Raw genomic sequence first — 16,973 nt, forward strand, 5'->3', positions numbered from 1 at the left:
ATCTGGTGATTGACTCTCCCACAAGTGCCCGCTGCTCACAACTCTTCACAACCCCTATTCCCTGTTTTTGAGTGACGGCTGAAGCATCCCGCCAGGGATTACCCGAGATTACGGAGTTCCACTGCCCTGACTGTCTCACCTTCCACACTGGCTTCATAGTGGAGGCGGAAGCCCTTGGCATTCACAGATCCTTCACTGACAAATTTCACGTAGGCGAAGCTGTCGGAGGTCCTCACCTCTCCTGGTGTTGTGTTATTGCAAAACTTTCCTAATAGTTTACCTATATAAGTAAAGGAAAAATAATATCTTTTTATTTACTTTTTATAGTGGAAAGGATTATGTACAAGAGCCAATAAGGGGCTAAAATTGCACCTAAAACCCGAATATTCTATTTGCATGAAGTTCTCATCAACTAGACACAATGATGATTTACCATGGATGGAAATGTCTAGAAAATGCAATGTGACATGATGCAGCACTAGTGGGGCCTGGCACGGGCTCACTTTCGGGAGATAAGCATTAGCAAAGGGGTCTGACACTGGCACACCCTACGTGGAGATACAGCGGGAGAAATAAGTATTAAACAAGTCATAATTTTCTAAGTAAATCTGTTTCTAAAGGTGCTATTGACATGAAATTCTCACCAGATGTCGGTAAGAACCCGCCCAATTCAGTCAGGCAAAGGAATCATCCATAGAAGTCCATAAATAATGTGTACTAATGAGAAATTACACTGGAAAAAGTATTGAACACGCTTACTGAAATGTATTCAATACTTCGTACAAAAGCCTTTGTTGGTGATGGAGCTTTAAGACCTAGTCCTAGGCAATGTCCTTTATGTGACTGCCCCTTTAAGGAGGTTTTCTAGTTTCTAGTAATAATCTTTGTGCTTGCTGAATACAGACAATTAATCCAGCCCTACTATAGGATGTGACGTACGAGCGAACTCACCAGATGCGTCATATTCACGGATTTCTACAAAGTCACTTAAGCAATTTGATGAATTCTGAAGATCCAGAGACTGAAACCTGATGATCAGGAAATGTCCTGTAGGACCATTGAGGAACCATTCACAGGAGGAGGCGTCTGGGTAACTCTGAGTCGGGTAACCAGGACTCTGGATGATGCCGCTCTGCCCATAGTGTGCTCCTCCACAAGTAGCTGCAGACACATAAAGTGCAAATGTTATCAAAGAAAATCAAATCGAAGAGAATAAAGTATCTAGTGACCTAATAAATGGGCCAATCTATGTCATATTACAATTAGAACTCATCTCTGTGTGTCCCAGAAGATCAGTCATGTCCTCCTCCAGCTCATCCTCACTTTCCTGCGTCTGGCTGTAAGACAACTGACTGCAGCAGGAGCCTCTCCCCTTTGCAGCAGATGGTAGATTATGGTGGTCTTACCTATGGAGTACTGGGCACTGAATCCTGCACGGGGTGTGCTGCCGTCTGTTCTAAACCTCACGTACATAGCCGTGCCCAAGGATTTATAGGTGACGACGGGTAATGTCCCACACAGTTTTGCAAGGACCCTACTGGCAGAATCCGCACCATCTCTTAGTTCCAGGTAACTGCTGCTGCAACTAAGAAAATGTGTTTTGTATTAGAAGCCAAAACATGGTGTAAAAATGTACTAAAAATGGGAATATCCATGCTTCCAGAGTAATGTGACAGCTGAGCTTCATCAGGGGCTGTCCGGCCTAAGGCTACGAATCTGCAGTCACTCTTAGTGACACTCTGTGTACTGTCAGAATTCCCCGGTGAGGGTACGTGACCACAAGTATGTTACTTACATACATGCGGTCACATGCCGACTAGACGTGGGCAGCCTGGCTCAATGCAATGTATTGAGAGAGGTCGGAAATGTCTAGTTGGAATGTGGCCGGAAGTATGAAAATTGCACACTTGTGGTCACTGGACCGCCCGCTCCAACACCAGAGAATCACGCAGTCCGTGTGATGTCAGGAGTCACAAGTATGCAGTGACTTAGAGTGACTGCAGACTTATGTCCTAAGGCCGGATCACCCCTTTAAATGGATTAAAGCAAGTTATCCTTCTCATAGGTGATAAATTCCTGATTACTAGGGGTCTGACTGCTTGGACTCACGCCGATTCTGAGAACAAGGCTTCACAGGGGATTCCAGCAATCAGATCCTCCCAGTCAGGAAACTATGGCAGCAGTACACCCCTAGGGTATGTTCATACCTGGATGTTTTCCTTTTTGCTGCATATTTGATGCGGAAATTCACAGAACCAAAATCGGGTTTGGCTCTTTGTTTCCCTGGTAGTGTCCAGTGTTTACTCTTACTTTATTCCTGCTGATTCTCTCTTTATTCAATTATTTATTTACTTTTTTAAATCCACCATACTGTTCCAGAGATATTGGCCTTTTTTTTGGTGTAAATTCTCATGCTGTTCATTCAGGGGGCATGGCTCACAGGGTAATAATCCAGAGCAGTCTAAAGATACGCCCCAGAGGATCTTGTGAGCCATACCCCAGAGGATCTTGTGAGCCACGCCCCAGAGGATCTTGTGAGCCACGCCCCAGAGGATCCACTCCCTCTTGTAAAAAAACTTAGAAATTAGCACCAAATCAAAACTCCCATATCTCTGAAACCGAATTGTGGATTAAAAAAATGAAATTACACGAAGGTGTCCATATCTTTCATTTTTTCTTTAAATGTATAGAAAAAGTATTAGGAAAGTAAAAATACTTGTCAGAAGTTTCAATGTAAAATTCATCTTGGAAGTGGAACTCCACGGCTTCACCATTCGGTGCTGTGATGGTCCACACGCAGTCTGTATTTTGAGGATAAGGATTGGGATAATTTGGTGATGTAACAAAACCAGTGGGATTGGAGTCTGTGACATAAATGGTTCCTCCACACGCTGGAAATAAGAACAATCATAAACAAAATGTAATCACGGTATATATGGTATATAGTATATAATGTCCCTATCCTCTTCATCCACTGACCGCTACAGTCAGATTGTGGCATCTCCTTCTAAAAACCAATGACGCCAGGCACCGATCTCTGCCGGCACAGAGTGGTCACTGAGCAGTGCTGCCGGCATTTCCGCTGACGTCACATTGACAGAGCAGCTCTTCTTCCTCTCTGCTCTGTTGGCGGGGTGTGACGTCTGATGTCATGCTGATTGACAGCCGATCCCCTGCAGCAGGATGCCGGCTGTCAATTAGCACGATAAGCAGGGATTTTGACAGTTGTTAGAAATTGACAGGTTTTTTTTTTAACTATTAACTTTCCATTATACTATGAATTTGTTATTGGAGTACCCCTCTAATAAGTATAAGGTGCAGCTCATGGCTGGTTCACTAAAAGGAGTCATGAGGGACACTCTAGAGCCACTAGAAAATGAGCCTTTTTGCCGTTTGACCTTTGTTTAAAGGGACAGTGTCAATAAGTATTAAATGTGTCTGTTGGATCACAAAACATAACAACCAAATAATGAAAAATGGTGTTGATACTGCCATTCCACACTTGTTAGGGCGCCCCCTGGTGTTCTCTTAATTCCCTCTCAGAGTGTCATCCTGATGTGTCCGGTGTCGGCGGTCACACATGCTCAGTAGCTCACTTGTACGGTATCACCTTCTCGCAGGCGGCAGACTTCTTCCTGTTACTGTGAAGAGCAGTCGCTAAGAATCTGTCCGCTAGCATTACGGTAACGCCTTCTCACCCGCACTGGACACATTAGATGGACGTTCTGAGAAAGAGTCACAAAACCAGCAGGGGGCGCCATAACCAACAAGATCTACACACAGGAGAATGACCAGAGAACGTCATATTTACTTGTGAGAGTCTGGAGACCATCTGCATAACATGATCACCACATACCTAGACTTTTCGCCTCATATCTGAATTTAAACCCTTTCCCTTCATTACTGGCGTCTGTGATGAATCGGACAAAGAGTTCATTGTCGGAGGTGTGCATGGTGGACGGCGCGTTCCGGCCACAAAATTTTCCATTTCCAAGTGGAGGGGCTGACTCATCGGGTCCATTTTTCATCTGATAAAGTACACAATTAGGGTTATATTCACTGTTGTGTTCTGATTTATTACAATATTTTCCTACTTTGAATACAGGCGCGATTCTGAGATAGGTGAACGCTGACGGCATCATTTAAGGTGCCGCTGGGTACCGACAGCGACTGAGTGTGTGTTATTTGCAAATTTGCAGCAAAAACTATCTTGCACCACATTTATAACCTCTCTATTTTTTCATTTTCTGTGCAAGGAGGTTTGGCTTTGCAAAAAAGTGGGTGTGGTTTGTTGTAAAACGGGTGTGGCCTGACGTGCAACGCCATGTTCATAAAGTTTGGCACAAAGTAAACTAACTAGTAGGATGTGTAAACTTATACTAGAAAGTCGAAAGATGTAAAAGATTTATCCAACAACAGCCACAAAGATAAATCTGTCTCCCTTTTAACGTACCTCCAAGTAGTCTCCACCTCCGCAGGAGCCGTCGTTGTTCAGTACTTCGAACGTTTGTTCAAAATGGACGGCAATTGTGAATCCAGTGGTGGCCAGGACGTGCCACGTGCAGTTCTGATTGGGAATGTAGTTTTCGGGGTAATTTTGTGATATGATCAGTCCCCTGTTTGCATGTAAATATCCACCACAACCTGAATAAGTGGAAAAAGTACATTAAAGGAAAACCCACTTCTTCGTGGGTGTACAGAAAGGGAGGGATTTAAAATGTTGCCACTTTAGACTTTTCTTTTTAGGAGGGGGCCCTATAGTAAAGATCAAATTAGAGACCCCTGTTATGGAGGATGAGGTCCTCTTACTATAACACGTTGCCAATTCCTCACCCCTTGTATGAATACAGCTCCTCAGGGGCGGGAAGTGCTGAACAAGTTCTTTCCAATTAATACCAAGGGGGGCAGAGTCAGTCGCCAACCCAAGATGTACAGAATAAGATTAAAGAAACCTTACTTTTGTGATAAGACGCATTGAACCCTCTTCCAGAAACACTTCCATCAGAAGCAAAGTACAAGAACATAGCGTCACCAGATGATCGAATTGGTCCAGGAATCTCTCGACCGCAGATAGTGGCAAGTATGGGGGCAATGTTGTTGTCTCCTTGATGACAAAAAAAATAATACAATATAATAACAATATTAGAAAGTTATATTAACAAAAACAATAATGATAACGGATAGACATTGATTTAATAGATAACATTCTGGATGTCCGCAGTCACCACTAGAGGGAGCACGGGAGCCTAATGCAGACTGTGCTCCTTCTAGTGGTGTCTCGGAGATTGAATCTCTGCTTCAGAAGGGTGAAGTACAAAATCACAAAAAAATATGATGATAAATGGTTGACACTCACTATTTTTATATTCTTTATAGAATAATCTCTTACCGTCTCTGATGACTAGCTTGTCACTACTGCAAGTGGTGTGTGCTTCAATATCCACTGACAGGAGATTCAGCTCCACCGTGGATTGGGGAGACCTGATCACCCAGGTGCATACAATTCTTGGTGGGTACATATTGGGCCACCCAGGAGAGAAAAGGAATAATGGTGTTTCTCCGGTCCGTAAAGCTCCACCACATGCTCCTGTGATACAATGAATAAACGGCAGTAGTAAATCAGCCCTGTCAGGTGACCTAGAGATGAAAAATGAAATAGCGCCCCCAATCTCAAATTTTGATACCAAAAGCTTTGTTAAAACTACTAAAAAAAAAGTTGTTGCAAAATCTATGATATTTTCCTAATTCCTTACAGGCAGCTAGGATTTATACCTGGAGCTATGGTGGGTACTGGCCCCGGGGATACATTGATTGCTCTCCACTCCAGGAGAAACCCCATTTGGCTGATACTGTTGTCACTCAGGAATTGTATTGTCACTGTGCTACCAGAGGAGAAGAGAGAAGGTGGAGGGGTCACTCCACAATACGTGCCAATCACGTGAAAGTGCGTGTTAGGTCCATCAAATATCTGCAAAAAAAAGTACAATCCAAAACGGCTTTACACACAAATAATAAAACACATAATTATAGTATACAAAACAGCTGCTGCACTAGCTAAAAGCAGTGGCAGCATGCTAAAACCCACAGCCAGGATGGGGCAAACGTTACATGGGCCTGACGGTTCTTCTAAAGCGTCTATCTTAGTAAAAAGCCCCATGAAGAAACAATTCTAAATTATCTGTTCTTACAACTCTGTATTGTGATGTTCTTCTGTTATTCCTCCTGAAAATAATGATGAATAAATTGGCAAAAGGGTATTACCATTCCTTTTCTCGTTAGGGTGTTGTATCTACATATCTTAAGCACTGATTGCATAGTGTCAAACTGTGTAGAGGCAAGACCAGGCCCTAATGGAAATTCAGTGCTTAAAGAGGTTTTCCACTACTTTAACATTGAGGGCCTATCCTAGGTCATCAGTGTCTGATCAGTGGGAGTGCCACCCCTAGCATCCCCGCCGATCAGCTGTTCTCGGTGACGGCTGTAACTGCTTAGCTACGGAGCTGCGCTGTGCAGCTCAATATACTGTATAGTGGCAGCAACTGGGTACTGCACATCACCCCTATTGATTTGAATACGGACGGAAGTGCAGTACCCGGCCACGGCCACTATACAGCAGGCGGAGCTGTGCAGCTCCATAAGGCTACGTTCACATTTGCGTTCTGCCGGGCTGCGTCGGGCGCAGCCGCTGCGACGCATGCGCCATGCGCCCCTATATTTAACATGGGGGCGCATGGACATGAGTTTGCATGCGTTTTGCGATGCATGCGTTTTTTTTGCCGCAAGCGTTAGGGCGCAGAGGACGCAGCAAGATGCATTTTTTTGCGTCCAAAATTCGGCAAAAAAGGACGCATGCGTCGCAAAACTATGCGTTTTAGCATGCGTTTTTGTGCGTTTTTGTTTGCGTTGTGCGTTGCGTTGCCGACGCAACATCGCACAACGCAAATGTGAACGTAGCCTAACTGGGCAGTTCCGGCCGAGACCGAGAACAGCTGATTGGTGGGAATGCCGGGTGTCGCATCCCACCGATCAAACACTGATGATCTTTCCTGAGGATAGGTCCTCAATGTTAAAGTAATTGACAACCTCTTTAGTGTTGGATCAAAATAAAAACATATATTTGAATAAATTAATTTGATATTCAGTAAATTTAAGTTGAAAGTTATCAATATCAAATTATCAAGGGTGATCAATGAGCGGAACAGGCTGCCACAGGAGGTGGTGAGTTCTCCTTCAATTGAAGTCTTCCATCAGAGGCTGGACAGAATATCTGCCTGAGATAGTTTAGTGAGTCCTACACTAAACAGGGTGTTGGAGTGCTGAAGGATGACCCTTGAGGTCCTTTCCAACTCTACCATTCTAGGATTCTATGAATTACTTTTGCCAGTTTCAAGTTGTTTCAGTGACCAATGTGGGTTTTTCTTACTTTAACAGTAGGGTACCATCAATTTTGTCGAAGAGTGTACATATACCATATATACTTTTCAAAAAGGGTGCGCTCATTTATGCTGAGCACTATATCTATATACATAAAAATTGTCTAAGCGGTACTTCCGTCTGTCTGTCTGTCCTTCTGTCACAGTTATTCGTTCGCTGATTGGTCTCGGCAGCTGCCAGTCATGGCTGCCGCGACCAATCAGCGACGGCCACAGTCCGATTAGTCCCTCCCCTACTCCCCTGCACTCACTGCCCGGCGCCCGCTCCGTAATCCCCTCCACTCACACAGGGTTAATGGCAGCGGTAACGGCCCGCGGTGTAACGCACTCCGTTACCGCTGCTATTAACCCTGTGTGTCCCCAACTATTTACTATTGATGCTGCCTGGTCATGTGACCGCAACATCATCATAGGTCCTGCTCACACCAGCCCTGGGACCGGAAGCTGCCGCTTGCAATGGAGCGATCCCAGGAACGTGGCGAGGAGCGGGAAAGGCGGCGGATGGTGAGTATAGCAGGACTTCAACGGGCTATAGGTGAGTATATGTTTTATTTTATGTTTAGTCTCTATACTACGTGGCTCTGTGCTGGGCAATATACTACGTGACTGTGCAATATACTACTTGGCTCTGCTATATACTATGTGGCTGGGCAATATACTACGTGACTGGCCAATATACCGTACTATGTGGGCTGTGCTATATACTATGTGGCTGGGCAATACGTGACTGGGCAATATACTACGTGGCTCGGCAATATACCACGTCGCTGGGCAATATACTACGTGGCTGGGCAATATACTATGTGGCTGAGCAATATACTACGTGGCTGGGCAATATACTACGTGGCCAGGCAATATACTATGTGGCTGGGCAATATACTACGTGGCTGGGCAACATACTACATCGCTGGGCAATATACTACGTCGCCGGGCAATATACTACGTCTCTGGGCAATACGTGACTGGGCAATATACTACGTGGCTCGGCAATATACCACGTCACTGGGCAATATACTACGTGGCTGGGCAATATACTACATCGCTGGGCAATATACTACGTCGCTGGGCAATATACTACGTGACTGGACAATATACTACGTGACTGGGCAATATACTACGTCGCTGGGCAATATACTACGTAACTGGGCAATATACTGCGTGGCTGGGCAATATACTACGTGGCTGCGCAATATACTACGTGGCTGGGCAATATACTTCGTGGCTGGGCAATATACTACGTAACTGGGCAATATACTGTGTGGCTGGGCAATATACTATGTGGCTGCGCAATATACTACGTAACTGGGCAATATACTGTGTGGCTGGGCAATATACTACGTGGCTGGGCAATATACTACGTGGCTGCGCAATATACTACGTGGCTGGGCAATATACTTCGTGGCTGGGCAATATACTACGTGGCTGGGCATTATACTACGTGGCTGGGCAATATACTACGTAACTGGGCAATATACTGCGTGGCTGGGCAATATACTATGTGGCTGCGCAATATACTACGTAACTGGGCAATATACTGCGTGGCTGGGCAATATACTGCGTGGCTGGGCAATATACTACGTGGCTGCGCAATATACTACGTGGCTGGGCAATATACTTCATGGCTGGGCAATATACTACGTAACTGGGCAATATACTGCGTGGCTGGGCAATATACTACGTGGCTGCGCAATATACTACGTAACTGGGCAATATACTGCGTGGCTGGGCAATATACTACGTGGCTGGGCAATATACTTCGTGGCTGGGCAATATACTACGTAACTGGGCAATATACTGCGTGGCTGGGCAATATACTACGTGGCTGCGCAATATACTACGTAACTGGGCAATATACTGCGTGGCTGGGCAATATACTACGTGGCTGGGCAATATACTTCGTGGCTGGGCAATATACTACGTAACTGGGCAATATACTGCGTGGCTGGGCAATATACTACGTGGCTGCGCAATGTACTATGTAACTGGGCAATATACTGCGTGGCTGGGCAATATACTACGTGGCTGGGCAATATACTACGTGGCTGGGCAATATACTACGTAACTGGGCAATATACTGCGTGGCTGGGCAATATACTACGTGGCTGCGCAATATACTACGTAACTGGGCAATATACTGCGTGGCTGGGCAATATACTACGTGGCTGGGCAATATACTTCGTGGCTGGGCAATATACTACATAACTGGGCAATATACTACGTGGCTGGTCAATACACTACGTCGCTTGGCAATATACTACATGGACATGCATATTCTAGAATACCCAATGCGTTAGAATTGGGCCACCATCTAGTATATATATATATATATATATATATATATATATATATATATATATATATATATATACTAGATGGTGGCCCGAATATATATATATATATATATATATATACTGTATAGACATATATATTAATTTCAATTATTTTGTGGTTATGATTTTTGTCAACTCGACCTGTCATTGGCTAGAGCAGAACAAAGTGAAGTGGCCATCACAGTCTCCTGACCTCAATATCATTGAGCCACTCTGGGGAGATCTCAAGCGCGCAGCTCATGCTAGACAGCCAAGGAATTTACAGAAACTAGAGGCTTGTTGCCAAGAAGAGTGGCAGCTTTACCATCTGAGAAAATAAAGAACCTCATCCACAACTACCACAAAAGACTTCAAGCTGTCATTGATGTTAGAGGGGGCAATACACTGTATTAAGAAATGAGGTATGTGAACTTTCGAATAAGGGTCATTTGGATGTTTTGGGTAGTCATTATGATTTAAAAAGAGACACAGTAGTTTGGCAATAAATGGCTTCACCCAACAACTAACCATGAGTGGAGAAAAGTTTTGGTGTTATCATTCATATTCTCTGAAAAAAAGGCAAAGAAAGCAAATATTCTGCCGGGGTATGTAAACTTTTGAGAACAACTGTATGTTTAAAGCAAATGTAAGCTGCTGACATTTTATAATGATATAGTCATGATCCAGACAGGAGTTTGTTTTCTGCTATCCTCTCTCTGGACTGGTCATGCGGGGGTTAACCCCATCTGCCTCATTTTGGAGCTGGCTAGACTTTTTCAGTCCTCTGCAGTCTGCTGGCCAGCTTCAGTGATAGTTCATGCTTCCAGGCTAGAGCAGCTGACCCGTATACCCTGGTGATCCTTCCGCCCCTGACTTCGCGTATTTTGTGTGATACCTGTTTATGTTCGTGACGCCACCTGTGGTATTCGGTCAGTGGGGACCAACGCTGCTTTGAGGGATCCACTAGGGTGATGTTATGGAAGCTAGATGGTATAACTTCCCACAGGGGAAGTGTATCCACAAGGCTCCCGGTGTGTAGACGGAAGATGGTGAATGGCGCGGTAAAGAACAGGGACACAGGTTCGCCATCTCTTTACCTTGTTTACTGAAAACTTCAGGCAGGAACACTCCAGGGCACCAGATCACAGGGTAGGCAGGGTCCGGCCGGCTTGGAGGCAAGTTAGGAGTCCCTTTATCCAGGTGGAAATCAAAGCATTCCTCTAGCACCATGGTGTTGTAGTCCCTTACTGCCTATGGCTTCAGATAAGGTCCTCACAGATGTTCTCTCTCTCTGTCCCCGAATAAGATAGGACATGACTGGTGACTTGAGTCTTTTTATAGGGACTCTAGCACGCCCCGGGCTCTAAAGGTGTCACTGTGTCTCCTGGGTATTAAGTTGGACAGGTAATGTGAAGTTCAGCTGTCTTGCCGGTCTCCGATGTAAGTCGTAGAGGACCTTACAACCTCGGTGTTCCGGCTACCGGTCTCTGCGCCTCAGAAGGAGGCAGCCTGCTCGTGGCTGGTCTCCCACTGGAATCCTCTCCTGTGCTTCGCTCTCCTACACGCTCTCTGCAATATATTTGTCTCTCTGTAAGTCTCTTTCCAGGAACTGCTGCACTGTGGCTACACAGCTCCATAAACCCTCTTCTGCCTCATACTGATCCAGTCTGTTTCCTGGCAAAAACTGTTCTGACCCTTCCCTCCAAAACTATCATATATATATGGGGAGGCACCTAGTAAATAGGATCAAAAGCTCCCCCTGGTGGCCTGGAGTGTGAAAGTGTTGCATGCTTGTGTTTACCTGGTGACAGTTATCCCTTCTTGCCCCCAAACATAACATCACTCTCCCCATGAGGAAAGCAATGTTTGAGGGCAGACAAAGTACTGCAGTGCGCAGGCGCCGGGCCTCTGACCTTTCCGGCGCCTGCGCACTGCAGTACTATCCTCTGCCCTCAAGAGGGCAGAGCAAAGTACGCCTGCGCCGGAGCCGTGGCTGAAGATCAGAAGAGGACGTCATGGAAAGAAGATAGGAGGCGCCGGAGCGGACCGGAGACGCCCATCCGACCTGACCAGCAGCGGGACCGCCCCTGGGTGAGTATAATCTAACGTATTTTTCTCCTTTTTCAGGTAACATCGGGGGCTTATCTACAGCATTACAGAATGCTGCAGATAAGCCCCTGATGCCGGTGGGATTACCTCACCCGCGATTTTCGGGGTGACAGGTTCCCTTTAAGAAAAAAGCTGACGCATACTCTTAAGACCGTGCAGGGAACCAACCCTCATGCTGTTAGTCGACCTGGTGATTCAGTAGATGTTGTTTTGCACCCTCCCGAACCCTTGGTTAAGCTTCCTGACACCTTTTCTGGCAATAAAGAGAAATTTCGTACGCTCAGGGAGAGTTGTAAATTATTGTTTTCTTTTAGACCCCGATCATCTGGGAATGAGACTCAGCGGGTAGGGATTATTATCTCCTTACTTAGAGAGGGTCCCCAATCTTGGGCTTTCTCACTGCCCCCTACTGCTCCTGAACATAGGTAGATAGGTTCTTTGAGGCCCTTAGACTTATCTATGATGAACCGGACCATGTCAGGTTGACAGTGGACACTATTATGAGTCTGGTTCAGGGAAAGTGCACAGCCGAGTGGTACAGCTCCGAGTTCCGTCGATGGTCCACTGAGGTGTCCTGGGATGACTCTGCGCTGAGATGTCAGTTCAGGAGTGGACTGTCGGATTACCTGAAGGATGCGTTGGCTCTCCATCCACCTCCACTCAGGCTATCTGTATGGATCAGAGGCTGCGGAAGAAAGGTGTTACCCAGCGAGAGGTTCTGTTGCTCCCTGTTGGCTCTGTTGTTTTGCCTCCATCTGAACCTATGGAGGTGGGAGCTGCCAACCTTGAGGAGAAGGACAGGAGACGGCGACGTGTAGGAAAGCTGTGTTTTTACTACGGAGATCCCGGACTTTGGAAAAAGGACTGCCCATCGACTACCAAGTGGCTGAGTCTGGGTGATTGTCGTGGAAATCACCCAGACTCTCAGGTACCTTTTTCTGCATTACCAAAAGTTTTGTTGGAAGTGGAACTTTGTTGTGGGAGTGGCTCCGTGCCTACTTCTGCCTTCGTGGATTGCGGGTCGTCCATGAACTTTATTGACTCTGACTTGCTGTCCATGTGTAAGTTAGGAACAGTTAGACTGGAGCCTCCTAGTCATGTTGTTGCCATTGACAAAACACTACTAGCTAAGAATGTCATCAAATGTGTTTCAGAGGAGTTTCTCCTTAAAGTGGGTTCCCTACACCAGGAATGTATTTCATGTTTTGTTATGGACAATCTGCCTGCGGGACTGGTGTTGGGGTTCCCCTGGCTACAATTACATAATCCTGTGATACATTGGGAATCTCGGGACATTGTTAAATGGGGTCCTAATTGTAGTAAAAATTGCCTCACTACTGTACTTGTGTCATCCGTCAGTCTGGAGAGTATTCCGGAGTACCAGAAGGACTTTGAGGTTGTGTTCTTTGAAAAGGAGGCTGAGGTTCTACCACCACACCGCCCATTCGTGCTATTGATCTTGTTCAAGGTGCCAAATTGCCCAAAGCCCGTGTGTACAACCTATGAAGGAGTATATCTCTGATAGCCTCTGTAAAGGGCACATTCAGCCATCTGTCTCTCGTGGTGGCAGGGTTCTTTTTTGTGAAGAAAAAGGATGGTGGTTTACGCCCATGCCTCGATTTTTGAGAACTGAATAAAATCACTATAAGAAACACTTATCCCCTCCCACTTATACCCGATGTGTACAATCGATTGTCGGGGGCCAGTTGGTTCTTTAAGTTGGACCTCAGGGGAGCATATAATCTCATCCATATGCGTGAGGGGGGTGAGTGCAAAACTGCATTTCTCACCTCTGAGGGTTTGTTTGAAAATTTGGTTATGCCGTTGGCCTGACTAACGCACCGGCAGTGTTCCAGAATTTCATGAATCATGTTTTCTCAGATTTTATTGGGCGTTTCATGGTAGTTTATTTGGATAACATCCTCATATATTCTTCTGACAGAGTCACATGGGCCACTTCCGGACGGTTCTTCAGAGGCTTAGGGAGAACTCACTATTTGCTAAACCGGAGAAGAGAAGTTTTTTGCTCAAGAATTTTCCTTTCTTGGGGTCATTTTGTCTGCTGAGGGGTTTCGCATGGACGCTAGGAAGGTACGGGCTATTGTGGATTGGGTACAACCCAGAGATCTAAAGGGTCTTCAGCGTTTTCTGCGTTTCGCTAATTATTATAGAAAATGCATTAAGGGGTTTTCTCAGGTGGGCAAACCCCTCACGGATTTAACTTGTAAGGGGGATGATCTCAAAAACGTTCCGCTCCAGCTGTGGCGGCTATATTTTTCCTTGAAGAACGGTTTCATGACTGTGTAGGGAGGAGAGCCAAGCTAACGGTCTCTCTTGCGTGTCTGGGCCGGAACCGTCGGGGCTGTCACCATTGTTTCGGGGGGGAAGAGATTTCTGACCAGAGCAGTTCAGGACACCTGACTGATGGGGAGGGTCCGACATAAATAGCAGTCTGAGCGGGAAGACGGGACACTTCGCGGCGAACAAGTTTGCAAGCTTGTGAGCAGTGAGATGTTGACTCCCTCTCGACGGACCCACGCCAGCTAGCTGTGCCTATATTCCTGGCTAGCAAGACTGCCGACACATTCTACCCTCAGCCCTGAGAGACATCCGCACCGGGTAGGTACCAGGATAGAGTTCATACCTTGGCTCTGCTCACCACCACGGGGGCACCGCTTAGGCTACGTTCAGACTAGCGTTGCGCACCGCTGCGTCGGCGACGCAATGCACGACACACACAAAAATGCGGCAAAACGCACGCAAAAACGCTGCGTTTTGCGACGTGTGCGTCGTTTTTTGCCGAAAATCGGACGCAAGAAAAATGCAACTTGCTGCGTTTTCTTTGTCCGACGCTAGCGGCAAAAAAGACGCAAGTGTTGCAAAACGCAACACACAAAAACGCATGCGTCCCCCATGTTAAACATAGGGGCGCATGACGCGTGCGTCGCCGCTGCGTCGCCCGACGCTAAGGCGACGCACACTAGCAGAACGCTAGTGTGAACGTAGCCTTAGTCCCATCCTTGCAGTGCCTACTAAGGACCGGCCATGCCTTTAGCTGTGTCCTCTGGACTGTGTGCTTCTGCTGCGGCCTTGCCTACTGAACTTTCTACTTCTTCCACTGTGCCGCCAACCATCACCACTACCCCACCGTGTGCTCGGATCAGGAGATCACATGCTGAAGAACTCGGAGGATTCGTCATCGCAAGGAGACAGTGGATCGCCCATCTGTGGGAACAGATCTGAGATATCTCGCGCCGCCTGTGGTGCCGCCGACTGATCTTCCAGCCACCTTCCTCCACCGCACAGAGACTGATAAGTTAACCTGTCATTATCTCCTGTATTTGTCTTTCCCCCATCCGCAAATTCATAACCGTTACCCCCCTGCTTATACCATCACTGTTATGTATAAAGAACCTGTTAACCCTTGCTCTGCCTCCTGTGTGTCATTGCATCATATGCACCTGCTAGCATCCTACAACTGCCCCTGTATTGGTTCATCCTGATTTGTCTAAATCATTTATTGTAGAGGTGGACGCCTCGGATGTGGGAGTGAGGGCTGTGTTGTCTCAGGGGCCCACGACGTTGACTAACTTACGACTCTGTGCCTTCTTTTTGAAAAAAATTTTCTCTGCTGAGAGGAATTATGATGTGAGTAACCGGGAGCTATTGGCCATTAAATTGACTTTCGAAGAATGGAGGCATTTTTTGGAGGGGGCTGTACATCGTATCACTGTCATTACGGATCACAAGAACCTGTGTTACATAGAGTCCGCCAAATGTTTAACTCCGAGACAGGCAAGGTGGTCACTTTTTCTTCCCAACTTCATTTTTCTATTACTTTCAGACCAGGGTCCAAGAATGTGAAGGCTGATGCTTTATCTCGTAGCATAGATCCAGTATCACCTCCTGAACCTCCTTCCTCCATTCTTCAGCACCGAGTGGTGGTGAATGCGTTGTCCTCGGCATTGGAACGAGAGATTCATGAGGCCCAATCTCTTGCTCCTTCATCCATACCTGAAAATAAGCTCTTTATGCCTGTTCAGTATCGATTAAGGGTGCTTCGGGAGTTCCATGACTCTGCTCCGGATGAGCATCCTGGAATCTCGGCCACTCGTAAAGCCATCACTAGGCTGTTTTGGTGGCCCTCGTTGGCTGACGTCACTGGGTTTGTGTCCTCCGGTGAAACTTGTCCCTTCGCAAAAAACCCCCGTAATCGGCCGTCGGGGAATTGGTGCCACTGCCAATTCCAAATAGACCATGGACTCATCTGTCCATGGATTTTATCACCGATCTTCCCCCCCTTATGAAATTTTAGAGGTGGTGAATCCTGTGGCCTTTTGCCTGCACTTGCCTCCGTCATTGCGGATCCCCAATGTGTTCCATATGGCGCTTCTGAAGGCAACGGTGCCTTCTTCAGATGAATCTCCCTCGCTCCCACTGCCTGTTGTGGATGGCCAGACCGAGTATGAGGTGAAATGGGTGGTGGATTCTCCTATGCTCCTCTGTTCACTTCAGTACTTGGTCCATTGGAAAGGTTACGGTCATGAGGATCGGTCGTGGGTGCCGGTGCATTCGGTCCATGCGGATTGGTTGGTCCAGGCCTTTCATGCTCGTTGTCCAGGGAAGCCTGGGGGTCCTGTGGCCCCCCATTGAGCGGGGGGTACTATCATGATCCAGTCCAGAGTTTGTTTTCTGCTATCCTCTCTCTGGACTGGTCATGCGGGGGTTAACCCCCTCTGCCTCGTTTTGGAGCTGGCTGGGCTGTTTCAGTCCTCTGCAGTCTGCTGGACAGCATCAGTGATAGTTCATGCTTCCAGGCTAGAGCAGCTGACCCGTATACCCTGATGATCCTTCCTCCTCTGACTTCCCATATTTGTGTGAGACTCGTTCCCTATCCCTGACTTAGTGTTCATCTGGTGGTTTTCCTTACAGTGCATGACTCGGCCTGGGCTCTGAAACCCACCTCTTGCTTTCCATCGCTGGTACCTTGTTCCCTGACCAGCTTTGACTTCTGGCTTGTTCCCCGACTTCGTCTTACGTCTCACTTTATGGATACCGCATTCCCGTTTGGCTCTGACTTCAGGCTTGTCTCTGACTACGTGCATTGCTGTTACCTCTGGTA

General features: G+C 46.7%; 1 protein-coding gene across 1 annotated transcript in view; it reads right to left on the minus strand.

The window, feature by feature from the left end:
• CUBN (cubilin) overlaps window positions 1-16,973 on the minus strand; it is a 256,038-nt gene that overhangs the window by 25,528 nt on the left and 213,537 nt on the right. The window contains exons 39-47 of the mRNA XM_069729494.1: window positions 5,773-5,968; window positions 5,390-5,587; window positions 4,958-5,104; window positions 4,454-4,644; window positions 3,857-4,028; window positions 2,717-2,891; window positions 1,407-1,585; window positions 952-1,161; window positions 140-280 (exon numbers count right to left, since the gene is read on the minus strand). Of these exons, the coding sequence (XP_069585595.1) occupies window positions 140-280; window positions 952-1,161; window positions 1,407-1,585; window positions 2,717-2,891; window positions 3,857-4,028; window positions 4,454-4,644; window positions 4,958-5,104; window positions 5,390-5,587; window positions 5,773-5,968 (1,609 nt within the window). The remainder of the gene's footprint in view (window positions 1-139; window positions 281-951; window positions 1,162-1,406; window positions 1,586-2,716; window positions 2,892-3,856; window positions 4,029-4,453; window positions 4,645-4,957; window positions 5,105-5,389; window positions 5,588-5,772; window positions 5,969-16,973) is intronic.

The sequence above is a fragment of the Ranitomeya imitator genome, chromosome 6, assembly GCF_032444005.1.
Source record: "Ranitomeya imitator isolate aRanImi1 chromosome 6, aRanImi1.pri, whole genome shotgun sequence".
NCBI classification, from domain to species: domain Eukaryota; kingdom Metazoa; phylum Chordata; class Amphibia; order Anura; family Dendrobatidae; genus Ranitomeya; species Ranitomeya imitator.